The sequence below is a fragment of the Scatophagus argus genome, chromosome 20 (assembly GCF_020382885.2).
Source record: "Scatophagus argus isolate fScaArg1 chromosome 20, fScaArg1.pri, whole genome shotgun sequence".
Lineage (NCBI taxonomy): Eukaryota > Metazoa > Chordata > Actinopteri > Scatophagidae > Scatophagus > Scatophagus argus.
The window spans coordinates 9,610,387-9,635,670 of record NC_058512.1 but is presented as its reverse complement, the minus strand read 5'-3'; the positions used below and the strand labels follow the sequence as shown (position 1 = coordinate 9,635,670).

The following is a 25,284-nucleotide window of genomic DNA, read 5'->3' as shown; positions in this document are numbered from 1 at the left end:
AGAGATAACACTCTAATGCTGAAGTGAAGTCACACTTATCTCTACAGTAAGATTCTTAGATTCTTGTCGACAAAATCATGAAGGCACGCTCTGATGACAGTGAATGGGGACTAAATGTGCAGCTAATCATCTAACCTCCATTGGTGCTTTCGGCTTTCTCAGACACTATCACTGGCAAAAGGTCAGCCCCGCTTCTTCTTAAATGACACACAGATTATAACATAAGCAGTAAACCAGCTGCTTCACTTCTCTCAGGTTCTTCATATACCGCATACAATGTCTGCATGCATTGTTTGTATTTTGGGTTCTCTGAATCAATATGGAATATCCCTTTAATGGTAATTCATTAAATGTCAGTCGAAAATATGTGGGATTCCATGTTTATCGTGGTTGAACAAAATTACTTAATTTACTTCATGAGATATGAAAATAGGCCACATAGGTTTTTAATCTATGATTGCATAAAACTCAATATCAGAATTAAAATAAACCTTCAGCTCCATGCAACCAGTACATGTACTGAAAAATCACATCATAAAACACATACATGTATTCGATACAAATAATAGTCTGTTGTTTGTACCTGAGGTTTCCCTTTTTATGTGGGAATCCTGCATCCCTGAGTGTATTTATATGTAGGAACTCAATCTTATTTCTTTGTTCAGTCTGTATGGCTGAACATGGCAATGACATCACAGAATGGGCGTCAGGACAAACTATTCTCCCTCTTCCCAGGGTGTAAAATACGGATGTCTTTTCTGCCAACAAACTAACCAAATGAGCAAAATAAAGTCATTAGTTTGCAGATAACATTCAGAGGTACAGTATGTTACCTTACTAAAAGGGAAAAACATGTGCATGCTGATTTAAAATGGCAGGCTATGGTTGGGTAGGTGTGTGTGTGTGTGTGTTAGAGAGGCAGACGAGCTGCTTTAGAAGAGAAGGAAGAATAGATTTTCACTGTTCAAATTGAGAGTTAGGTGGTGAGCCACATGTATCCAATGATCAAAAGACTCTGGACATGTGCCACACAGTGTTGTGAATTCATTCTAGTTGCCTTTGACTTACTACTGGATATCAAATGACCTGGATGAGTGGGTGAGAATTTTCATGGATGTTACAGCACGTGCAATAAAATATTTCGACATTCAGCATGGGAATATGTTTCAGCCTTCTCAATGATTGCTAGTAACGACAGAAATATCACGTAGGTTACAGTGGTTGCCACGATCATTTCGACTGAGCCAGAGCACACAGAAGAGCGGTTAGTTGAGATGATTCGGTTTTATTCAGTATCTGCTCTGGGACGTTTTCTTTGTCTTAGAGGCGCTCGAACGAAGACTGAGATAGGCTACAAAGTCTGATTTAAAGGTTAAATTTCAGTGGTCACTGCTGGGAAAATATGCAGTTAGTGGATAGTTGAAAATTTGAGCAAGCTGTCCCTTTAAGAGGATGAGATGACACTGCCCTTCATCTATTTTAAGAAAACATTTTACATACATTTTTACTTCAATAACTAAAAGGGAATTTCAGAGAAAAACAGGGAAAATGCCCTTACAGCCAACAGCATGATTTATGCTCAATGTGTATTTTCATGCTGTACATATCTAAGATGTCACGACAGAAAAAAAATACTGTTTTAAATATGGGCCTAAAATTATTTAAAGTCAAAAATTGCAATGCATCACAAAATAAAACAACCTTCTTCATTTTCCACAATAACAAAACAGAAAAATGAGTGTATTATCTATTTATTCAAACATCTCAGAAACACAGACAGGAACAACAATACTGCTGAGGAGCCTAAAAGTGATTAAATCACAAACCATACTCTAGTATATTATACTAAACTTTCACTAGACATGCAAATATTTAAGATCTAGAGAGAAAGCTACTGTTTTAAATAAGCACAGTACCACCAATCTCCATGAAAAACCCCATATAGCAGTGTACCCACAAATAGTAATAAAGATACCTGATTTGATTCACAATGATTCAGTGAACAATCCGTCAGACTTAATGGCCGAACACGCGAATAAAGACAAAGAGGACATTTTGCCTGGTTTTTCTGACTCCATACACCGGTCTCATGTACCTCATATGCTTCTACAATACGGCATGGAGTGGCACAAGCCGTGAAAAATGCCTGTATAAAAATGAAAAAATGAGCACTTGTTTGACCTACAAGGTGAAACTGGCAGTCTAACATATGATCAACGTAGCCTATAAAGGATATTAAATTGTCCTGTGGGTGTACAAAATATCCACACGTGTACCAGCCCCTTTTCATCAATCAATTTACAAAGAACAATTGTCAAAAAATATTTTTGTCGCCGAGCAAAGAGACAGCTGTCCAAAAGAAGGGAGGCCAATCCTCTGTGTGGAATATTCCAGTCTGTCAGCAGCACGCAGCGCTGAATGGCGCAACCCCCACCAGGGAGGTGTTTTTTTAAACAAAGGCTTATAAATAACCCACTGACGGATACTGGAGCAAAATTTTCACCTTTGTTACACACATTTTATCTCTGACAATTTTGTCTCCTTTGGCAGTGGGGCGTTAAGAAAAGCAGGGTTGCAGAATGTGTTTATAGCCTCGTGACTGTCAGATGGAGCAATATGCACACTATGCAGCCGGGTGGATAACAAGAAAAACAGGCCTCTGACACACCGGCCGCAATTTTATCTGTGTCCTCAAACTTAACACACCCTCTCACACCGCAAAAAAAAAAGAGTGGCAGATACCGGCACCATACAGGCGCAACTAGACCCCGTTTAGCGCGCACGAACAAAGACCCTCCCTCCTCTGTTTTTAACTCCTTTGACGAACAAAAGACAAACTCGCATCTTGTTAGTTCATATTATCTCATCTGTAGCACTTAAAAAACGGCTCGATCTGCCCGTCTTTGTCTCAGGTCGGAGAGCATGCGCAGTAGCTCACCCCTTCCCCCGCGTGTTATTTTCACCCAGATATAAAAAACAGGGCTTAGCGCAGAGGATTCCTGATGACCTTATATGGCAGTGTGGGGGTGCAGCAGCACGCTCGAGCTCTCATGGCAGCGGTCCAGAGCTCTCGGATTACTGCCGTTTAGCAGGTCGAGCCAGCCCAGCAACCGACCGCCTGAATACGCCACCTTATTACATGTTTCCTCTTTTAAACGCACTGTCGAGCCATTTTCTTCATGTTTGATTCTCGTTTAAAGTTCAGCCATTCGAGTAAAATCACGCCAGTGTCGGTCGGTGTAAAGATTTGCCGTTGAATCACCGAGAAACGTCCTCGGGAAAAAAAAACCACTTCACTCTCCCCGTGAGTTAGCAAGCCTCACCCAGTTATGGCGCAGCAACATTTTACAGCACAGTGCCCTCCTTTGTCTGCAAAGAAGCCATTTTGAGACAAGAAAACAGCAGAGAAACCATGAGTGTAGTCTACATATCACTTAAAAGGTCTCTGTGGATGAAGGGAAGCAGTGAAATATAGGAGATTTCTCCCCATAAGATTTTTTTTTGCTCGTTTAAGACGTGGATTACATGTGTGAATCCTAATGTAAGTTTGCCATATCAATCAAAAAATAATGGGTTACAGTTACATTTTTTAAAAAGTCAATACAGTTTTTCTTATACTGTTTTAAACACAATCATTGCTCGTGTTGTCTGAACTATGTTAGGCTATAAAATACTCAAGCTACATGTAAACATAATAAACTGTCAAATAACGCGAAAAAGCTCAAAATCCATTACCTTTCATAACAACATTACCTCGTGGTTTTATATGACGTATCTCAGTTAGAAATGTCGAAATAGAAGAGGTTATACTTGACTGCAATCCTGTCTTCAAGGAGAGAGAGGAGATGGTTTGCATATTGCCCACACAGATGATGCTTGAAGATGCATATTCGCAGGCTGAGAGGCAATGCCTACCACTGATCAAAAAGTTTTCAAAAGAGCTCTATCTTTCGTGCTAATGGATTCCTTCCTTTTCAGGAGACGCTTTCCCACCCCTTATTAATGCCATTATTAGAGGATCCGAAGATGGAGCTGAAAACGTTCCTCCTATCTCTGCGTTTAGGCCTGTTAACTGCATTTCACCAAAGTGCTGAGGTAAATATTTTCACCAAGAGTTTTCCCTCCATCTGTTTCCTCTTAAGGTTGACAGTCTAATTATTGAACCGATGTACTGTAAGGTAAAAAAAAAAAAAACAAAAAAAAAACAAGGCTACCTGACTGGGCTTCTTAAGAAATTTAAATATGCCCTTGAAGCAAGGTCAAGCCGACGTTTACTCTGTGGAAGCGTTTGGGTTTTAAATGGCAAATGGACAGCACGAACCTAATCGTGCTTGGCGTGGTCTCCACAGTTGTAGGTATAGGCTGCAACACAATCCACCAGGATGTTAAGCGTTGCTGCTGTGAGAGGAAATTTTTTTAAAGTCATTAATCAAAGCAAATGGGTTATCAATCAACAGTCAAAATTGCAGGCAGCACAATAAGCTATTTTACAAAAGGCCATTAGTTATCCATGGCCTGTTTTATGTCATTTGAGGAGCAGTGGTATATAACCTGGACTGTAGGCTGTATATTTGTAAGCATGCCAGTGAACATTTTTAATAAAGTTGGCTATAACAGATGTCAAATGACTGATACATAACTTGACAGAAAATGCTTTTAATAACAGTAAATGCATGCCTCACATTTTACAGTACTAAATTACCAAAACTGTTAATTATAAAAGATTTTTTAACTTACTCATTGTTTCTATCCTACAAGGCCATAAGTGCAATGCCAACAATCAGCCACCACACTGTCACTTTAACTTTGACTTTTTCTTTTTAATTCAACATCTCCAAAACCATAAGCTGTTTATTCACAACATTTGGTTTCTTTTCACTTAAAAAATATATATACTATTTATATGGGTGTGCCATGACCTAGTTAAGACAAAGATGGATTCCAGGCAGAGGAAAAAAGGCTCAAAATGTCACAGGGTATTACATCCAGTACATTCTCTTCCTTCTTCTCAATCCTTTAAAAAGGAGGAATCATAGTTTTATCATAGTCCGTGAGAGATGAGGAAATCAAGTGTAAGATCCCTTTTGGAACAAAGGAAACCCATATAGGCCATTGAGTCCTGTTTTAGGAAAATGGCTGCCAAGAGCGCTCGGCCCCCTCTCTCTGCTCTCTGTTGAAGGACTCCTGAGCCGTGCTTCTAATAGCAGACGGCTCCTCTGCTGCTGCGCTCTGATTGGCTCGCCGAGCTGCTGCTGTTAACCAGCCAATTGCCCGAGCACTGCAAAATACCAGGCAATGTCAAGCAAAAATCCAGTTTGTTCGACTACACTTCATCAAAAAGAAAAAAAAAAAACCCAAAAAACTAAACATGTGAAATCCACACCGGTTCAAGATTGTTTTAAAGTAAAAGCGCCATAGTTGTTTGGTATTAAAATCCTATTCCCCTGCTCACATTAGTAGTCAGCAACTAGCTCTTCAGCAGCGGAGCCCCCATTTGTTTGTTTTCGTTTTCAAATATGGCCCAGTACATTTAAATTCATAAACGACCACAGGTCTGTACACAAAACACCTGCGAGTAAATCAATTTTATCAACCTTTAATAGCAGTTAAGGAGATTTTACTCCTGTCTACCTTGTGTTTGCCATTTGGGTAAATGCAATCGGCAGATTCCGCACAAAAAATGATTTTGAGGTTTAGCGACACAAAACCTTTACCAGGTCGGTAATAATTTCACGTTTGCACATGGACGTTACTGTTTGGGTCCTTTAAAAAAAATCTAAGAATTTAATGCAGGTCAATAATAACATTAAAAGACCAAAGGAGAGAGGAATAAGTTCGTAACGAATGTGCGGCTCGCATCGGAGGTGGGCAAGCCTAGCGGTGTATTGTGGGAGAGACAGAAGCTACAGACCAGAGACACACAATATGTGTTGGCTCTCGCCGAAAAGGAGGCAGTATTCTTCAAGCTAAATCATGTAATGTAAGCGGCGAAAGGAAAGCGATTTCTTCTTTTCATCAATTAAAGAAAAATCACTCGATCGGACGAATCATGTCCAAGCCAGGCGAGAGAAACAGATTGAACGAAGACCATGGCAGAAAGCAGAGTTCAAGTAAGCTTGTTCTTTTTTTCCTCTTTCTCCAGCCCTCCTAATGCCTGTTTTCCGTAACTGGGATATACGCTAGATCCCATTTTCGCTCTCACTTGGGTTACCCCTACCACCAAAGTCATGCATCCGTAACGTGTGGCTGTTAGAAAGTGTTGGGGGCTGGTAACGGGACCGTATTTAGCGTTGCTTCACGATAGCTCTCCTCTCCTTGTCGCTGCTTGTCGTTTCAGGTTTGGCGAACGGCATGGACAGTCATCCCGTCTGCGGCTCCGCGGAGAAGCGGAGTCACCACTGGAGAAGTTACAAGTTGATCATCGACCCGGCGCTGAAGAAGGGATCACACAAACTGTATCGCTACGATGGACAGACTTTTAGCATACCCGTAAGTGGACCGCATTTGACGCGGCGAAACGGCTACAATAGTAACCGAGTAGCCGACCTCCATGATAGGTTACAATGTGGCTGTGTTGCTGTGGCCACGGGCATGTTCCAGCATCTTGAGTGGCGTGTCGGAGATGTTAATTTCAGTCAAACACCGCGTCCGGTTTGTGTAAAACAGCTTTGCAACAAGTTCTCGCCGTGTGAAGTTGTGGGATGGATAACAGTATTATGTCTCACTCCTCCTCCTCTCCTACAGAACCCCGGGATACAACCAGTGGACATCGTCCGAGACCCGAGGATCGGTCGTCTCTGGACTAAGTACAAAGAGACGGACCTACCGGTGCCGAAATTTAAGGTATCTACTCCGACAGAAACTATGATGCTCGCATTTTCCCTGTGGAAAAAGGGGGCTGTCAAAAGTTGGAGACACACCCCCCTCACTCATCTTTGGGATGTGGAGCGAAAGTATGATTGTCGAAGGGCTGTTAAACCCAAAAATAACATGCTCTGATGTGTGCAGAGGGCTGACTGGATTTGCATGTTGATCGCAACTTCTCTGGCACAGTTGGTCTTTTGTCAGCTGTCAGAAACGACCCCGCATGGTGCAGCATTAACCCGAAAGCACTCACAACACTTACTCCTCTCGTTCCTCCTGCAGATCGATGAGTGTTACATCGGCCCCGTGCCTCCAAAGGAGGTGACATTCGCCAGGCTGAACGACAACATCAGGGAAGGATTTCTTACCGACATGTGCAAAAAATTTGGAGAAATCGAGGAGGTCGAGATCTTGTACAATCCGAAGAACAAGAAGCATCTCGGAATTGCCAAAGTTGTTTTTGAGACCGTGAAAGCAGCCAAGGTGGCCGTGCAGACGCTCCATGACACGTCTGTTATGGGAAACATCATCCACGTGGAGCTGGACCCGAAAGGTAAACAGATTCATTCGTTCAAGTGGGGGGGGCGGTGAGTGATCGTGAGTGATCGTGAAACTTACACGATCGAGCCTGCGCTCTGCTCGCGAAATGTTTGGATTTATTTTGAATTATTTTAGGGGGTGTGGTGGTTGACAGTCAAGTGTGTAAATTTACGTGCGTTGCCTGGTAACGTGGGATAAATTGAATTTCATTGAATGTTAGCCTGCTCCCACAAGCCCGGAGCTGAGGGTGCTGTGTACTCCCACTGTGCATAATTTCAGACCTGTAAACAAACATAAACCTGCCTTGTGGAGTCCTCAGCCCTTCAGATCTCTTTTGAGTTAGGTTTTCTGTCAGTAACACCCAACAGTCTACTATACTTAAATCATGGCAGTGTTAAGCATTCATCATTTGACTGGTAACAGTTTTACACCTGTGCTTTAATGTTCATATATATAAGTTTTGTACAGTGTTTAATTTTTGAATGAGATTAGTATTTAGCAGGTGTGAGTCATGTTATTATCACATCTGTGTATATTGCGTAATGTTTGCAGACAACTATATGTTTATTAAGAATATTTATTGCATCATATATCTAAGTTCAAGCAAGCATAAACAATACGGAATATTAGTTTGTAAGGCTCACACTGTTTTCAAAATAATTAGGAAGTGTGTACCCTGAAAGTTAACTGTACAAAAGTGTATGCTGCCCCTTAAAAAATGTTTAGATTTGGATTGAATAATCACTGTTATTTCAACTGTGCCAGGTTATTTTCATTAAAGCCTGCAGGCATTAAGCCTGCTTTATAGACTTCTCATCAGACCAACCAATGTTCACCATTGTGCAGGTGAGAATCGCCTTAGGTACTTCCAGCTCCTGATGAATGGCAGCTACACTCCTCGGACCCTGCCAGTCGGTGGAGAGGAGGCCAGAGAAGTTTCCCCGCGTAGCCTGGCAGAAGCCTTACTGGTAATATATTTTTTTTTCTTTTTTGCGAGTTGATCATGGCTGTGGTTTATGTGAAATCACTCTCTTAACTGTGACAGGAGTTAGATACTGATATGATTTAGCACAGCCTCCACTGGCTTTTGCAAGGTCAACCTGGAGAGCAGTTGCATGTTGTGGTTGTTGTTACTGATTTGTAGCGTCAGTTTACAGAAATAAACCAACTTGCCAATCTAAGCCGACATCCTTATCTGTTGTCCTTTTTATCAGTGCAGCAGGTGGTGGAGTAAAGCAGAGGAAATGTTATCCAGACTCTTGCCTGTAGACTGAAATCACAAAGCCAGTGAAACTTGCACTTTGGCCTAGCATGAGGACGTCCAGGGATTGTGCCTAGATACTCTTATCCCATGGCTGCTTGCTGTTTCTTTCAAAAGCACTTTGCAGGTGTACACTGTAAAATTAGCTATCTGGGAAAAATTTTTTTTAGCTATGATAGTAGAGGTTTTATCAGCGTGAATGTTTTCTGTGTCACCTTGATTCACCCCCATCCCGTTTGTCCCCTCTAAGGCCTGCGAGCCTATCCGCAGGTTGTCGGAGAGCAGCGTGTCTGCTGTTGGAGGAACATTACCACACAGCAGCTCCACCACACCTCTGTCCCTGGAGACGGGCTACTCCAGCCTAAGGCAGGACACACCTCAGTCCCAGGGAACCCCTCATACCCCACGCCAGACAGGTACACCCTTCTCGCAAGACTCCAATTACTCCAGTCGGCAGTCCACACCCGCCTTCCAGTCTAGTCGTCCTGAGAGCTCTGGAGGTTACAAATGTCGGAGACATGACAGCAAGTTCCAGGATGCGTACAACCGCAGGCCAGAGAGGCCTCAGTACCGCAGCAACATGTACCGAAGTACGACATCTGAACAAACTCCCTTCAAGCAACACCAAGTCACCCCACCTGAGCCGCCACCCTCCACCCCCTCTTTCACTTACACAGCGCCTCCCCCTGCTACGCCCAACTTCAAGTCCGCCTTCTCACCCTACCAGGCTCCCTTGCCCCCTGCATTCCCCCCATCAGAGCCAGCTTTCCATCACCCAGCCCAAAGGGAGGGTGAGTACCTTCGACCACCGCAGCCGCCTCTGGCAGCTTCCACTGACTTTTTGCCCATCAAGGAGAGACCAGAAACTCCTCCGATCCCAGAGCCCCCACCTGAGCCCATTCCCCATCCGACCACCCCTCCTCCACAAACGCCAGAGCACTGCCCCTCACCTGGCTCCCCCACGCTGGATCCAGAGCGAAATAGCCTGGATTCTCGCATTGAGATGCTCCTCAAGGAGAAAAGGACAAAACTGCTGCCATTTCTGGAGGAGCGAGACTCTGACACTGAGGTGCGAATGGAGGGAAGTCCAATTTCCTCCTCGTCCTCTCAGCTGTCCCCAATTCCCCCTTACACAAGTGGCTCCCAAGGTGGCCAGCAAAATTCCCGTCCCTCTAGCACAGGCTTGGAGGACATCAGTCCGACCCCACTGCCAGACTCTGAAGATGAAGAGCCAATTCCTGGAACTGCCTCACTGCTCAAGAGAACCAGCTCTCCTGTCCAGGAGAAGATGAGCAACAGTGACCTCAAAGATGGACATTTCCGAGGCCACTCTCCCACTGATAAAATGGACACGGTAAGACAGACTTCTTTTATTATTATTTATATTTTTATATTTATTTATATTTGCATGAAATGTACAACTGCCTGTTTGCATTAAAAACGATAATAATAGGTATATAGCTGTGTGTTTTTGCTAAATGAAGCTAAACTGAGCTTGCACTGATAGTCTTGATTAGTTGATAGTGGCATGGTGCTGATGTTTACTCAGAGTTGTGGATGACAGTTAGGCAGGGGGACACAGGAAGTGAGGACTAGTTTCAGTGCAAGATGGTAGTAGTAGACTTTCTCTTTTCATTTCATTCTGCCTTGAAAAGGAAGTTACAGTTTCACAACAATCACCTCTGAAGGTACCACAAAGAATACGTTTACCACCTCAGTTAACAGAAGTTGTGTTGTTCAGTGTGTGCAAAGGACAAATATTAAAACTACAAAGTGTTATTTGTCTAAGTGCATTTGATAACACTGTAGTCTCTGGATATGCAGTTATGAAAGATTCCCTGTCAGTGCAGGGGAAACATCTGAAATGACTTATGAATGAAAAGTTTTAGATGAATAACTTGCAGCCTCACAAATACCTTCACATTCATGTGAAGTTGATCCCTCCGTTTGAAGTCACGGTAACACCATCTGGCCTGTGCTGTTGTATTTCTACACTTCGTGTTGTGCTTTGAAAGGAGAAATAAGAGCCCGTTCTGCTGTTGGAGAGACTGAACACTCTTGTTTCCTCTTTCCAACACTCACACAGAGGAAAACACAGTTTGGCTGTTGGCCCCATTCAGCACAACACTTCCTGGTTTTACTAAGCCTGACAGTCAGGATTGGCCGCAGTGTCTTTTGTCTCACATTTCAAGTTATCACAAAGCAAGAACTGCAAACAAGTCATTTGGGTAACGATGCCACTCCCATGCTGAGTTTACTCTACTTAGTTTCATTTCTGCAGCAGTTGTAACGGAGATCCTTTTTATAGAAACAAATAATAGGAAAGAGAATTCAATGCTCACTGTTTAATGAAGCGAAGTCTTGCATTCATATTATCCACTGTGGTTTTAGAATAAACAGTTTGATGCCTTGAGCAAACAGCTCTGCTTGGAAACATGATGACCAGTGACAGGGGTCAGCTGTGTTTGATTGTGCTATTGCGAATACTAAACTTTGAACTCAGATCAGTCCTGAAGTGATTTTTTGCACTTTATTTTGACGACCTCACTGAGTGTCAACCCTTTTTGCTATTGACCAAACTGTGTCCAACCTACAGCACAGACTACCATAGCACAGTCACATTCATAATCTTGTTCAATTGTTCTTTAGCCAGATATTTCCTGATTTAAGTTTTTAAAAATGTGCCAGTTTTATTAAGTTTTTTTTTTTTAAAGTTTCACTTACTTAGATGTTGACCTTGCATAGTCCTGACAGGCTGTCCCTTTTCACACAGGGTCATCAGTCATCAGGAGAAGACATGGAAATCTCTGACGATGAGATGCCAGGTACTCCAATCACCAGTGGAGACTGTGGCAAGGGCATTGTTGTAAACTCTGCAGTGTCCCCGATGCAGACTATTTCCATCCCTCCTCCCGGTTTCCCCCCTCTCCCGCACCAGGCCGGCTTCCCCATCCCACATCACCACCTGCCCCCTCACTCCGCCGTCCCGGGACATCCTGCTCACCTGGCCGGTCACCCTGGAGTGCCTCCCCATATGCTGCCACACATGGGCCCCTACCCTCATAGCATGATGCCACTGATGCAAATGGAGCTAATGAACTGCTTGCGGTGGGAACAGTGGAGCACCGTTCCCATGTCCTTCCAGATGCAGCAGCAGATGCTAAGTCGCATGGCTCAGACTAGAGGGCCCTATCCTTATCCACATTTTATGGACGGTGGTGCATCTGGTCCTTTTGGGGGACCATATCCACCTCTGTCTATGGGGGCTACACCTGGTAGCACTGCAGGAGCACCTGGACAACAATGGCAGCATCCAGGTATACCAAAGTTCAACCCTACTGTTCCTCCTCCTGGATATGAGACTAAAAAAGAGGATCCCCACAAGGCCACTGTTGATGGTGTGCTGCTGGTCATTGTCAAAGAGCTGAAGGCCATCATGAAGAGGGATCTTAACCGCAAAATGGTGGAGGTGGTGGCTTTTAGAGCCTTTGATGAGTGGTGGGATAAGAAGGAACGCTCAGCAAAGGTAAGTTATTCATCTCGGCTTCAAAGATACCAGTGCAGTGTCACTCACAGAAGCAAAGTACAAGCACAGTATGTGCATGATGCATATACTTTTACTGATCTCTAACTATACCTCCTGTTAAATAAATCACCTGAACAGTTCAACATTATACGATTTCATTGTATGTAATTGAAGGCAGGAATTGTAGTGAGAGATCAAGGATCAATAATTGGGTTTGTATTACAGCACAGATTTTCGTAACACTATAACATCAATTCATCAATCAAAACATGATGTTTTTTGCGGATTTTTAAAAGGAAAGAATAGTTAATACAATCTTTCTGTGGAGCTTTAGCTAAGTAACATTCTGTCCAAACTTAATTCACAAGAATTGCGCATCATTAGCAAATAAAATTTTGACTTTGCCTTAAAAACTCACTGTGAAAACCATTTAAATGCAAAAAGGTGATGTCTCTAAATATTTTGCAAGAGTTCTGATTGTACAGGTTGTAGTTGTGTCACTGCGACACAAATAGTGGTGAATAGATGAGCCATTTAATCAAGTAAATTAATGAACAATTTTGATGATCAGTGTGGTTTAACTGATATATCAAGGTAGAACGGCAAATATTTACTAGCACCAGATTCTTAAGCAAACTTCAGTATAATAACATTGTTAAGTACTGTGACTGCCTAACATTAAAAATCCTATCCTGTTTTTCCCCAGGCGTCTTTGACTCCAGTGAAGGGCTCTGAGGGGAAGGAGGAAGAAAGACCCAAACCCAAAGAGACGATGGGTTCAAGTCTGCTGGAGAACTGGAACAAGGGCGAGGGACTGGGCTATGAGGGCATGGGCCTGGGAATCGGTTTACGAGGAGCCATCCGCTTGCCCTCCTTCAAGGTAAGCCTTTAACTTTGTCTGTTAGTAAACACGAGCGGTCGCACTGCCGGTTGGTGTTTAATGGTTACATGTTGTGTTCAGGTGAAAAGGAAGGACCCGCCTGAGGCTGCTTCAGCAGGGGACAACAAACGAGCCCGACCCTCAACTCCAGTGGATGATGAGCTGGAGGATGAAGGTAACCCTTCATTATCAGTACAGCAGAGCACACACTCTTTGGTGCACACATTTACGCTCACAGTTCACTCTTTTCATCCTGGTGTTCATTAAGTTGCCAACACCTCATCTATCATGCGGTTCATTTCTGTCAGACCGGGATCGAGACCCAGCTGAGCTCCCCTCAGATGATTCCAAGATGGACGCTGACAGTACGTCAGCAAAGCGACGACACTCGCGGCCGCTTGAACTGGACAGCGAAGGGGAGGAGGAGGTGGACACCTCAGGGAAGGAGGAGGAGTCATTGTCAGACAGAGAGGAGGAGCCTGATGAAACGGAGGCTCCTGATAGGCTGTTGTCTGGCAAAGTAAGCTGTCTAAACAATTACCAGTAATTGTGTATTGTTTTGATTGTCTTTGACAATGTGTATTGAATATTTGAGCATTTTGAATACATTTTGATTATTTGTTATCACTTCTTAGGAGAGTGGCAATGAAGAGGGTGATGACGAAGACGAGGGAGACTCATCCAGTGAGAGTGCTTCCTCAGACTCGTCTGATGATGGTACTTTAGTGTCAGACAGCAACAGCTGGTTGTTTCGCTGTTTTTTTTGTTTTTTGGTTTTTTTTGCCAGTTTGTTGTAATTTATCATTTCTTTGTCACATTTCTTGCAGAAGCTCAGAGTTCAGCTTCCTCCAAGACCAGCTCAGACTCCTCAGAGGAAAGCTCGGACTCATCTGAATACGAGTCAAGCTCGGATGAGGATGATGAGGAAGAAGCAGAGGCATTGACGGGACAAGATGTGGACGACGAAGACAAAGTGTCCAGGACCTCGTCATCCTCTTCATCTTCTACAACTTCATCTTCTGATGAAGAACAGGGGGAGGCAGAGACTGTGGCACAAAGTCCTCCTGCGGGACCAGTCCCAGAGAATAAGGAGGACCAGAGGAGCAAGGAGGAGCTGAGCAGCAAGCCCAAACGCAGACCTCCTAGCCCGGAGGAGGTAATGGAGGATCTGAAGCCACCTTCACCCAAACGGATCCCAGGTGAGTGAGCCTAAATCTCCATTATTTACGTCAAACATTTTATTAATCATTTTGAAGGATTGTCCTTGCAGGTTAGATGAAATTAATCTCCATTGATTTCTTTTATTTTCTTGTAGTAAAAGAGCCGGACATCAGTGTAGATGGCAACATTCCTGTAGTGAAGTCTGAACCTCAGGAGGTCATAGCGAACCTTCGGCCTCCCACTCCAACAGGTGCCCTGCCTGACAGTGACCAGGAGACAAAAAGCAAAGGTAAAACAGAGTCTGAGGGAGTAACCTGCACACCTGATCGATTAGCCCAATCCTGCTTAGATGCAAGCACACCTGTCCCCAAATCTGCTGCCGCATCTTTAATGCACCTCCCTCTCCCTCCTCACCCAGCAGTAGAAGGCCGTTCCCTCCTACATCCACCCCCTGGTCCCCTGCCTGACCTCCCTCAGCGGGCAAGGCTCCCCACAGATGAGGATATCCCCCGCACACCGGGCAGGGACCTTATGGAGCGTGCCCGGAGTCTGGGCAAGTCCCAGAGCACGGACACAGTTCCCATCACACCCGGTAGTGATGCCCCCCTGACGGGCAGCAGCCTGTTGCTTAGCTCCCCTCACATACCTGGTAGCCCCTTTTCCTACCCTGCACAGTCCCCTGTCCTTAGTGCTGGAGTCCCCCGCACTCCAGGAAGAGACTTAACCTTCACCCCTGTCTTCCCTGACCCCACGGCCCCACTGACTCTTAATAGAAAAATATCCTCTGAGAGCCTGGATGATAGACCAGTTTTTAAGGAGCCGCCCATCAGTGCCCTACCTAACCAGAGCTTGTCAGCTGGAGCAGAGCCCAGTGTCCCTGAAGATCTCCCTGCTGGTCTCACTCTAGATGTCCCTGTGCCATCAGATACTGCCCAGTCAAAGAAGAAACCTGGGCGACCCAAAGGCAAAAAGACCCCAGCTGTCTCCGCGGCTGAAGAGTCTTTGGAGCTGTCGCCTGAGTCCACCCCTCTGTCTCAAGACACACATCTCGGTGATCTGTCCATGCAAAGAATGTCTGCCAAGTCCCCCGACAACACAAGCCTGGACTTCCGGGAAGGAGAGATGGAACCTCAGACGGTCTTGCCTGCAGAAGACGGCTTCTTGTCCTACGAAGAAGAGGCACCAGTGACAGTGAAGCCTGCACGGAGGCAGCGGCGAGGCTGGGAGGAGCTGCTCCTGGGCAGCCTGTCCCCCGTAACCTCGCCTCCCCGGCCGTACTTCACCCCACGCACCGAGTTCGAGGAGATGACCATCCTGTATGACATTTGGAACGAAGGCATAGATGAGGAGGATGTGCGGCTTCTGCAGATCACTTATGACAAGATGCTCCAGCAGGATAATGGCAATGACTGGCTGAATGACACCCTCTGGGTCAACCATCCTCATATCCTTTTCTGCTTAACATCTGCAGATTTACACCAAATATTATCACTAATGTTAATTGTTGTCTTAGTTTGTTAAACAAACCACAAAAAATATATGGATTGTTATTTTCTTTTTTAATAGTGTTGTTTTGAAGTGTGTGCATCAAAGAACTGCCCCCTCTGGTGGTGAAAATGTGGAACTTTTTGTCTGGTATTGAGTATCTTTCGAGGTTCAGAACTCTTTTGGTATCCCAGCTGTGGTTCAAGACCTTGTCAGTTTCTTCCTTGACTCCCTTGCACCTACCAGCATCCCTGGAGTTAAGAAAAAGAGAAGAGATGACGGCATGAGGGATCACATGACCGGCTGTGCGCGAAGTGAGGGATACTACAAGATTGATAAAAAGGACAAGATCAAGTACCTTCAGAGCACAAGGCTGCAGTCAGAGGAGCCACCAGTGGACACACAGGTAAGTTACAGAGAACAAGCTGTGATGTCCGATGTAACTTACATTGTACACGTTAATCTGCTGAACACAGCTAACCCCATCTTCTCTCTGCAGGGTATGAGTATTCCTGCACAGGTTCACGCCTCCACCAGAGCTGGCTCGGAGCGCCGGTCGGAGCAGCGGCGTTTACTGTCCTCGTTTGCGTGTGACAGTGACCTGCTGAAGTTCAACCAGCTGAAGGTAAACACAATCCAACAGAACTTTGCTCCAGTGGAAAGTTTGATGACAAATTTAAAAAGAACAGTAAAGAACAATGCAAGATGTTAGATGTTATTGCAATTTCTTGTCATCTAAATGTCACCTGTCCTGTCCTGATACTTAGAAGCAAAACATTTTCTATTTTCAGTTCCGTAAGAAAAAGATCAGATTCTGCAAGTCACACATCCACGACTGGGGTCTGTTTGCTATGGAGCCGATAGCTGCTGATGAAATGGTGATCGAGTACGTGGGGCAGAACATCAGACAGGTGAGAGGAAGTCGATCGGTTTACTTGAAGCGGGTTTTCCGTGGCCACGTAAACAGCTATTCCATTATTATAAATCTGTCAGTCCTCTAACAACTGAAAATCTTCCATTGGCAGGTGATCGCGGACATGCGAGAGAAGCGCTACGAGGAGGAGGGCATCGGTAGCAGCTACATGTTCCGCGTTGACCATGACACCATCATAGATGCCACGAAGTGTGGCAACTTTGCCCGTTTCATCAACCACAGTTGCAATGTAAGACAACATCCGCATGGTGCTCCTTTTCTGAAAGCTTCAACACCGTGTGTGTAAAATACAAACGCAAGCTTAAAATCAAACACGTTCTAATTGTGTCTGTCCTTTCTGTTTCAGCCTAACTGTTATGCGAAGGTCATCACAGTGGAGTCTCAAAAGAAGATTGTGATCTACTCCCGACAGCCCATTAACGTCAACGAGGAGATCACTTACGACTACAAGTTCCCCATCGAGGACGAGAAGATCCCCTGTTTGTGTGGGGCAGAGAACTGCAGGGGAACGCTGAACTAACGTCCACTCGAGGTCAATCCTGTGAAAGTGCTGTCCTCAACCATTGTTCAAGTTTTTCCTTACCTGCACATGTCGGAACCTCGTGGGCGAAGAAGAACTGAAGAGGGAAGCTTTTCTTTTGGGGAAGAAACCTGTGCTTCGTCTGGATAGAGTTGAGCTACCTGTGCGGCACTCTTCACACATTTAACTCTAGATTGTTTACGATTTATGGTGCTCTTGAAAAACGCAGAGTTTTTTTTTTTTTTATATCTGCCAGTGACACTTGACTTGCTGGTGCAGCATTTCCTCCCCCTCCTCTCAACGTCGGACAGTATTCCAGCATGGTTCCCTCCACGTCCAGTCCTGGTTTGTACAGTTCTACACTTTTCCCCTTTCATTTGTCTCATAAGCTTTACACACACCACACGTGGTACAAAAACAAAAAACCCTACACAGACTCACATGTTCAGCTGCTTACTAACACTGTTGAGACGCACAAGCTCACCAGGAAAACACCTCTCTGTGGGGGACGTCATGGTCAGCACCTGAGCAGATGGCAGGCGGCGCTGTTTCCATCATCCAGCAGCAGGCGAGGTGGCGGTGGAGCGTCACATCCCGCCACGAACTGCAAACCCTGCTTTCTCGCTCCTACCTCCTCTGCACCAGTTTTCTTGGAAACAAATCAAACTGATTCAAAAAAAAAAAAAAAAAAAGGAAAAAAAAAATTCAAGCAACAAAAGTGATTAAATCCTGCCACAAAATCTGGAATATTTGGATATCACACTTGCTTTCACCAGCCTACAATGGATCATGCTGCTTCCTCTTAGTTTATGCAAAAAGTTAAGGATGACGTGCAAAATTTGTATTAATGATATTCCAGTGTTTTCCAGTTTTGTTTAGGTAGATCTCCTCTTGCTTGTTTTTTCAAAAGACACTATATTTGTGTATTTGTGTGTGTGAATGTGTGTCAGGCTTCTTCTGACTGAGAAAGTTTATCAACATATCTTGGTGATAAGGAAACATGAGTGCACTGCCCCCTGTAGGCCGCAGCGCAGAAGGCCGACCAATCATGCAGAGCAAGAAAATGAATCGATTCCTGACAACATCCACCGGGCAGCATTTGAAAAATCTTCGTTTAACTAAGTTTTTCATCTCCGGAAGAAATAATTATTTCTCATTTGAAGTGCCATATGAATGTGTAACAGTCTTTATTAACCCGAGCAGTCAGGAAACTTCTGTTTTTTTCAGAGTGCTGTCACCTGGAGCTGCATTCACATGTGTGAGCAAAAAGAATTGCTGCCTTTCCCCCCCCCCACTCTGCTCTGTTTGATGGTGATGTTTCGGCTTCCTTCGTCTGTGGCTGGGGTGCCTGTCTCATGTTTGTGTGCTCATGGACTCCCCTTCAGCTGCAGCAGTTATTAATTTACCAGTGTTCAATGTTTCCTGTGTGACAAAAGTGTTTCTGCGGCCCGGCAGATCTCCTCACCATAGTTCATAAGGGTTGTTCTTTCCTTACAAAGTCATTAAGAAAAAAAAAATATCATGAATGCACTCGAGGCTTGCACTTCTGCTTTACACCCTCTCTTTAGCCAATCAGTTGCCCCATCAAGACCAAGTCAGTCATTGCTTTTCTTTCAGTTGGATTGATTATGGAGATATTCCTTTGTTTTTTCACTAATGATGTTTGTATTGTATATGATTACTTGTACAGAAGATCTAAAGCTTTTTTTATCATCACAGGGGTAACACTTTTAAGATGCATCTCTTCTCTTTTTTTAACAAAAGACTGAATATTTAAAAATATTTTCAGAGATCTGTAAAAGGAATCTGAGGGTTTAAAAAGGTTGTTTATTTAAAGAAAAAGGTCCACTGTGTACAGGAAAAGTCTCCGCCTCCCTTTTTGAAAGATTGTTTCTTGTAGAAACGTCTTCATTTTCTGCCCGTTTGCTTTATAATCCTAGAATATGTAAATACTGTAACTGTGAATAACTATATAAATATATATATATTTTTTGTTCCCTGGGATTTGCTACATGAACACAGCTCAGAGATCTATGTCAGATACGAGGTTGAGCGATGAGCTGGTAGCAGGAAATTCAGCTTGTGTCAAGCTTTGTTTTTTTTATTTTCTGTTGTAAATTCTATGAAAAGTTGTTTGCGGTGTGGAGAAAAAAAAACAAAAGGTGCAGGATCGGCATGGGAAGAGGATTGAAGATTCAGCCTGTTTCTCATGTCTATTTATTACACGACAAATGTATGAAAAATGGAAATAAAGCAGTTTTGCATACATCCATAAATAGTAGTTGTTCTTCATGCAGGCAACAGTTGACCTAACAATGACTCTGTGTCAGGCCGGTTTCACCGAGGACCTGGTCACATGACTCGCTGTCCTCAAACACACACAGGACATATTTCAAAATGAGTGTGTGTGAACATTCATGTGATCCAGAATCCACGACTGAAGCCATGTGACATGAGTTTTCCTCCCAACCTTTTTTAAAAGTCAGGTCACAAGCATACTTAAGTAAGTTGCATGTCCAGGAGCCAATCGGAGCAAGTAAAGGCCTTAAGATTCGAGAGGAAAGGTTGGAGAAACAGGTCGTTGGTTTCAATCCCATAGTTATGATTTTATCAGAGCACTTTTACTGTTTTACTGACACATTAACCGGTCAAATGTAAGTTTCCTCCATAGGCTGTGTGGCGTCACAGACTGTATGTGCATCTGCTGCTTCCTTTCGTTATTTTAACCTGACACGCCTTTGCCACAGATTTACAACTTGCGAGAACCTTTTTGCATAATAGCTGTTGCCACACTCTCTGTTGTGCAGAGGAAACGCAAATGTCTCTCACCCCTCAACAAAGCAACAACAGCAAATGTGACACAGACTGGGATGTGCACGTTTATTGTTTGAATACAGGAAATATTACAAAAGACTCAGTAAAAAGTAAAACTGTGAACTGACATTCGAGTGCCAGCCCCTCATTCGACACTTCATTCTTGCAGGTGTTTTTGCAGCCGTTCAGCGTAGCCTGTGTGCAAGCCTATCCACGTGATGGTGGCAAATACGCAAACGATGCTCTCTCAGAATATTTTGCATGTCTGATGCAGGAGAGTCGGCTCATTAGCAGACTATTACCTCAACCGTAGGTGCTTTCCTGAATAAGCTCTGTGTACCTCAGTCGGGCCTTTGTCCACGCAGACATTTTGACTTTCACAGTAGGAAAAGCAGGGGCTGTTAATAGCAGCCTTAACAAATGGCGTGTTGCATTTAAGTCAGTTGCTGGAGCCTTGTCAGTGAGCCTGCATGTCAAATCTGACGGCCCTGAAACCAATCAAACTGAATGGATTTCAGACTTTGTTAACTGAGCCTGTGGTGACATGTCAGAATGCCAGTGAAAAAAGGGCCTATTATGGGATTAATGTGATGCAGTACATACCGTGTGCTGGCTTGTTTGGGGTTATGATAACTTTCGGTTCTTCTTCTTCTATTCATATTCCTGCTCACAAGACGCTACATGATGAGCTGATGTCTGCCACACTCTGAGATCTGAGCGGCAAGAGCTGAGAACGGTCACGCTTACAATAAATTACGTCAAGATAATTTATCCCCTTAACAAGAGAAAACAAACTGCTGGTTTATCTAGAAGGGCAGAAAACAACTTTATAAGATTTGTAAGAGTGGACCTCACACACACACACACACACACACTATTCTGTGAGGTGGCTTTGGGAGTTGCAAAGCAAACTATATGAAACTTTTTACAAACTTTCACACTTTGCTGTGAGAACGTTTTCCTCAGAGTAAGTAAGATGACAGCCAAGAGAATTCTCATTAGCATAAGCTCGTTTTCTCAAGGTGACAATTAAGTCGTAATCTTAAGATAAAGTGTTTAGTGAACAATGCTCCATGCTAACACGCTGAACCAAGATTATGAACATGTTACACTTACTTTGCATAAATTTGCATGTCTATGACTCGGTCTTGTTGCCATTTTTTTCACTAATTTTATCTTTTTTTCTCTTACTGTAATCACTCTTAAATTTCAATATTTGTGGAGTTTCAAACAATCTCTGACCCGGAGCCAAATGCATGTATGTTTGGACTGTGCCTTTACAAGAATGAGCTGTCTACAGTCATAAATGTACAACATGGCTGCCATCATTTAAAAAAAAAAAAAAACACATTTCAGTGCTACCGTTCAGTTCACAGTAAGTTCAGTTCACATTATAGTAAATTGTTAGTAAAGAGGGAAGTGTATTTTTTTTTAACAGATTCTTGAATGCATTAATAAAGTTAATCCTGCAGAGACAGCAGGGCACAATAATGAGACATTTAGTAACAATCAAGTGTTTTACAGTACTCTTCTTCACAGTTTTTTAATTCTTTGCATTTCTACTGATGAGAAACTCTACACTGTACTTCGGGTTAAAATAAGAAACGTCTCTGACCCCAAAACATCATGTAAAAACATACATTCATCTGTGCTTCCTGCTGTTTCCTGATTTGGATTCACGCTAACGTCCAGAGATGAAACCTCCCAGCAAAATGATTTGAAGCAGATGCAGTGACACAGCTGACCTGAGGGGACGACCGGCCGTCCCTGTGAGGAGTTTGGCGTCTTTGGACCCAGAGACGACGCGACTGAAGGTGGGATGGATGTGTCTGAAGTTGTTCTGCAGAGGTGTGACCTGCTCTGCATCCTCCTCCATGGAGAAGATCTGTGAGGTGAACTGAGCCAGCTGAGGAGACAATATGAAAACCACGTTTGTTCACAGAAACCATTTATGTGTTCTTTATTTCAGACAAGCTATTTAAGAGACCTACTTGGGACCATGAGATGTAGATGGGGACTTCATACAGAGTCCATACAACCGCTTGAGAACATGGAGGGGTGGTGAGGCTGCCGTAATAACGATAATACTGACTCATGTTGTGCTTCGGCAGCAGGCTCATTAGAGGAAATGGCTTCACTTTAGTAGTTTGACCTTGAGGGGAAAAAAATGCACAGCCATTAATGAGAACAAGCAACACAAACAGTGAGCAGGAATTAATTTTCTATGAGCGTCCTCCAACCTTTGTAAGCAACAGAGGACAGCTTTTGTGATATGTGCCCAAAGTGCACGTTGTCTGCATAAACAACCTGCGAGAAAGGACAAAACTGGGATGTAATTGTGGGAAAATAACTGCGAATAGTTGAATGCAGAGAACAAGTAAGACAAATGTACTTAAACTGACATCAATGAAGAATCCAAGGACGGCAAGTCCGGTTGGATCATCTAATGCTGCTGTCAGATTTGGATGGATGGACTTCATGTTGACTATGTGCATCTAGAAATCAACAAAAGAGCACAGAGACTTTAAGGGAGGGCTCCACCGCACCCGTCTGCTGCAGCAAATGGTTGCTGACAGTGTGCATCCGCCTACTGACCATACTGTACCTCCATCGGGTATCTGCGTCTGTCCACCGTGTGCTCTGAGCCATTGGTGGACAGGCCTCCCCAGTGGAAGTGAAGCTGGATGGTGTGGTACACATCTGGAAGACCTCCACCGCTCACTGACATGCCACTGCCAACCTGCAGCACGACTGGGAGCGACCGGAAACTTGATCACCACCACACAATGAAAAGAGGACGCTACTGTTTACACTATGTTCATGACAGTATGTGTGGCACATTCACCAGAGTGTCCGTCGTTTTGAAGTGTCCAGTGGCCCGTTTGGATTGCATCGAAGCCCTCCAGATGTAAAGATCCCAGAGACTCGTTTCTGGTCACCTGGTGGTCCAGATTGATGGGAGAGTGATGCTGTTCAAGCAAGGGGTGACAAGACGGGAACATGTCCCCCCACGCATAAGCATCTGAGGATTGCAGAGGAACCACATAAGCACCAGTGAAAGACAGAACAGAAGACATGTTATCTACATTGTTGGTTGTCAACCTGGGGGTAAGAACTTCCCAGTGGAGTCTCACAGTAAATGCTCTAAGGGTATTCTTGCAAAAGGAAGAAAAATACTGAATCTGGAAGATCATTCTTGACCTTGGGAACAGCTGAATCCTCCACAGAACATTTTTGTACCTGTTGTTATCAAATTACAGGCTTATCGCCAATGTTAGATTAAGAGTCCAGACACAAAGTTCATTTTTGAGCTTGGAAACAGTTGCTAACCAAACAATCTCACCACAAAGTCCATTTGGTAGCTGTTCTCAGTCCCAGCATTTTCATGTTGTCCAGTTTTCATGAAATGATGATGTTCATTTGAGCATTCAAATGTTTTATTTTTTCCTTCTTGTTTTGTTGACTACTGTTTTCAAGGTGAAGAGTGGGCAAACATGCTCAGAACATCAGGAAGATGTTTTGATGCTCATATTTTGCTTCTTTTACTGTTTCTTTTCTCTGATCTTGGCTTTTTTTTCTTATGAAACACTCAATAGTTCAGCCTCTCAAGGCCTTAAATAATTACTCTAACACGTTTGCTTTTAAAAGTCACTCACCACTCAAAGACATTCAGCCTCTAATGAGGGGCTCCACCGTTTGAAAATCAATTACAAAATCAGAATTTTACTTTGATCACGATCTGTTTCAGCTGAATAATGTCTCCCATTGGCTGCTCAATTATTCTCCAACAAGTGGGAAGATGGTGCTAATATTCATTTACAAGGATGCTCACATTTTAATAACACATCATACTCCTTAAGTTGCTGTCTGTATGTTTTGAAATTAAAAAGCTTCTTACCGCAGTGTGGCTCATCGTAACAGTAGTCTTCTGGAACACAAAAACAGCAAAATGTTGACAAGCATCAATTTTCTTGACTCCTTTTTTAAATGAACTTAAATTTAATAAACGTACACACAACAATTTAGTATTTTTCATCTGAGACTGGAGCAGGACCCTCACCTGAATTAACATGTGAAACAACAACCACCAGGAGAGCAGCAGTCCAAGTCATCGTAGGGTCGGAGCAGCCCGATGAGTCCAGACAGGTGTAGGTATCTGAGGTAGACTGAAGATCGGGGCGAGCGTCCTGCTTAAATAGGAACGAGGAGGTGAAAGCTGAGGTTTAATTCCTCCTGGACTGACCAGTGAACTGTGTCATTACCAGTCCAGTGGTCTTTTCTGATCAACAGGCTCATTGATGCAGGACAGCTTCAACCCCCTCCCTCCCCTCCCCTCCTGTTCCCTGATGCTGCCAGCATAGATGCACAGTGACCAGTAACAAGACCCATTCATCTCATGGGAAAGGATGTGTAGCACGCTGAATTACAAGGGAACAGAATATATATGGCTTCTATAGGGAGGCTGTAAAAAAAAAGCAGCACCAGCCAGGCTGTAGCACCATCAAACTCAAATTGTAAAGGAAAACTAATATTTTAGACGTTTATTGGGTTTTCCTTTTACTTCTATTATTGACCACCACAGTAATATTAAAGCACTGAAACTCTCATTATTTTAAATATAGATGTATGGCGTCTGCGTTTTTTATTTTCATGATGATATTCAGAAAGAACCAGAAGAATGAACTAGCTGATTTGTTAAGCCTAAAATGGGGAATTACTGACATTTTATGCTTTCACATAAATGTCCTGCACATGCATTCTACCTGAATTCTGTCCAAAAAAACATAAAACATTTCATATCACTTAGTGTCCCTCAAAATGATATATATTAACTGTTATCTCCTTTATTCTGAGACATGAGTTTAATGAGTTTTTCAACGATGTCACTCCTCAAATTCAATCATCCTGACTGAGCAGCTCAGCGTTAAGTGTTACGTCTCTCCCGACCAGGAATAGATCATGTGATTCTGTCACTATTTGGCCCGTGTGAACAAAGCCTCTTTTCTTCGGCTACAATGCTTTTCAGCTGGGTATCACTATCCCTGCCCTGCCCGCTGCCTTAAGAGTCACTGTGAGGTGTGCTATATCCGCTTTCTTTAAATCGTCTGAAACTTTTGATTGCCGTGGATTGGATTTATCCAACAACCTCCATCTCGCTGTCGGGGGATTTCCCCACATCCCACTTTAATCCTCTTTGACATTTGGTCACTGCAGACAGAGGAATTTCCTCGACATGGCAAAAAAAAAAAAAAACCCTCACAGAGAAGCTAAATGTCGTGGCTGATGAGGTTCAACATGA

At 43.7% G+C, this 25,284-nt stretch overlaps 2 protein-coding genes across 8 annotated transcripts; one reads left to right on the top strand and one right to left on the bottom strand.

The window, feature by feature from the left end:
* The first annotated feature begins 214 nt into the window (after positions 1-214).
* On the top strand, positions 215-19,447 carry setd1ba (SET domain containing 1B, histone lysine methyltransferase a). Of its 6 annotated transcripts, none has more exons than XM_046374328.1 (19): positions 215-3,541; positions 3,979-4,095; positions 6,338-6,489; positions 6,745-6,843; positions 7,147-7,417; positions 8,251-8,372; positions 8,916-10,019; positions 11,439-12,191; positions 12,898-13,071; positions 13,153-13,246; positions 13,380-13,591; positions 13,707-13,788; positions 13,899-14,270; positions 14,387-15,676; positions 15,957-16,123; positions 16,217-16,342; positions 16,509-16,628; positions 16,743-16,880; positions 16,998-19,447. In XM_046374328.1, exons 3-19 carry the CDS (start codon positions 6,352-6,354, stop codon positions 17,169-17,171), a joined length of 5,436 nt encoding a protein of 1,811 aa, XP_046230284.1. In that variant the 5' UTR covers positions 215-3,541; positions 3,979-4,095; positions 6,338-6,351; the 3' UTR covers positions 17,172-19,447. The 6 variants fall into 6 exon arrangements, with proteins under 6 accessions (XP_046230284.1, XP_046230282.1, XP_046230288.1 ...); XM_046374326.1 differs by having other exon boundaries at positions 3,979-6,110; XM_046374332.1 differs by having other exon boundaries at positions 215-6,110; positions 14,387-14,521; positions 15,158-15,676.
* A 587-nt stretch (positions 19,448-20,034) lies between these two features.
* On the bottom strand, positions 20,035-25,161 carry car15 (carbonic anhydrase 15). Of its 2 annotated transcripts, XM_046374347.1 has the most exons (8): positions 24,046-25,161; positions 23,884-23,913; positions 22,831-23,007; positions 22,591-22,736; positions 22,388-22,480; positions 22,226-22,292; positions 21,977-22,137; positions 20,035-21,891 (listed from the first exon to the last, which is right to left on the bottom strand). In XM_046374347.1, the coding sequence occupies exons 1-8, from the start codon at positions 24,095-24,097 to the stop codon at positions 21,667-21,669; spliced, it is 951 nt and encodes a 316-aa protein (XP_046230303.1). In that variant the 5' UTR covers positions 24,098-25,161; the 3' UTR covers positions 20,035-21,666. The 2 variants fall into 2 exon arrangements, with proteins under 2 accessions (XP_046230303.1, XP_046230302.1); XM_046374346.1 differs by having other exon boundaries at positions 22,831-25,161.
* Positions 25,162-25,284: the final 123 nt, after the last annotated feature.

Excerpts from the sequence above, each read along its gene's own strand:
- setd1ba (XM_046374326.1), top strand. The coding sequence starts at position 6,050 with ATGTCCAAGCCAGGCGAGAGAAACAGATTGAACGAAGACCATGGCAGA. Across the intron at positions 6,111-6,337 it reads TGGCAGAAAGCAGAGTTCAA|GTTTGGCGAACGGCATGGAC; the intron begins GTAAGCTTGTTC and ends TTGTCGTTTCAG. Across the intron at positions 13,072-13,152 it reads TCCGCTTGCCCTCCTTCAAG|GTGAAAAGGAAGGACCCGCC; the intron begins GTAAGCCTTTAA and ends TGTTGTGTTCAG.
- car15 (XM_046374346.1), bottom strand. The coding sequence starts at position 23,179 with ATGATCTTCCAGATTCAGTATTTTTCTTCCTTTTGCAAGAATACCCTT. Across the intron at positions 22,737-22,830 it reads TCAAAACGACGGACACTCTG|TCGTGCTGCAGGTTGGCAGT; the intron begins GTGAATGTGCCA and ends GGTCGCTCCCAG. Across the intron at positions 22,138-22,225 it reads GTCCTCTGTTGCTTACAAAG|GTCAAACTACTAAAGTGAAG; the intron begins GTTGGAGGACGC and ends TTTCCCCTCAAG.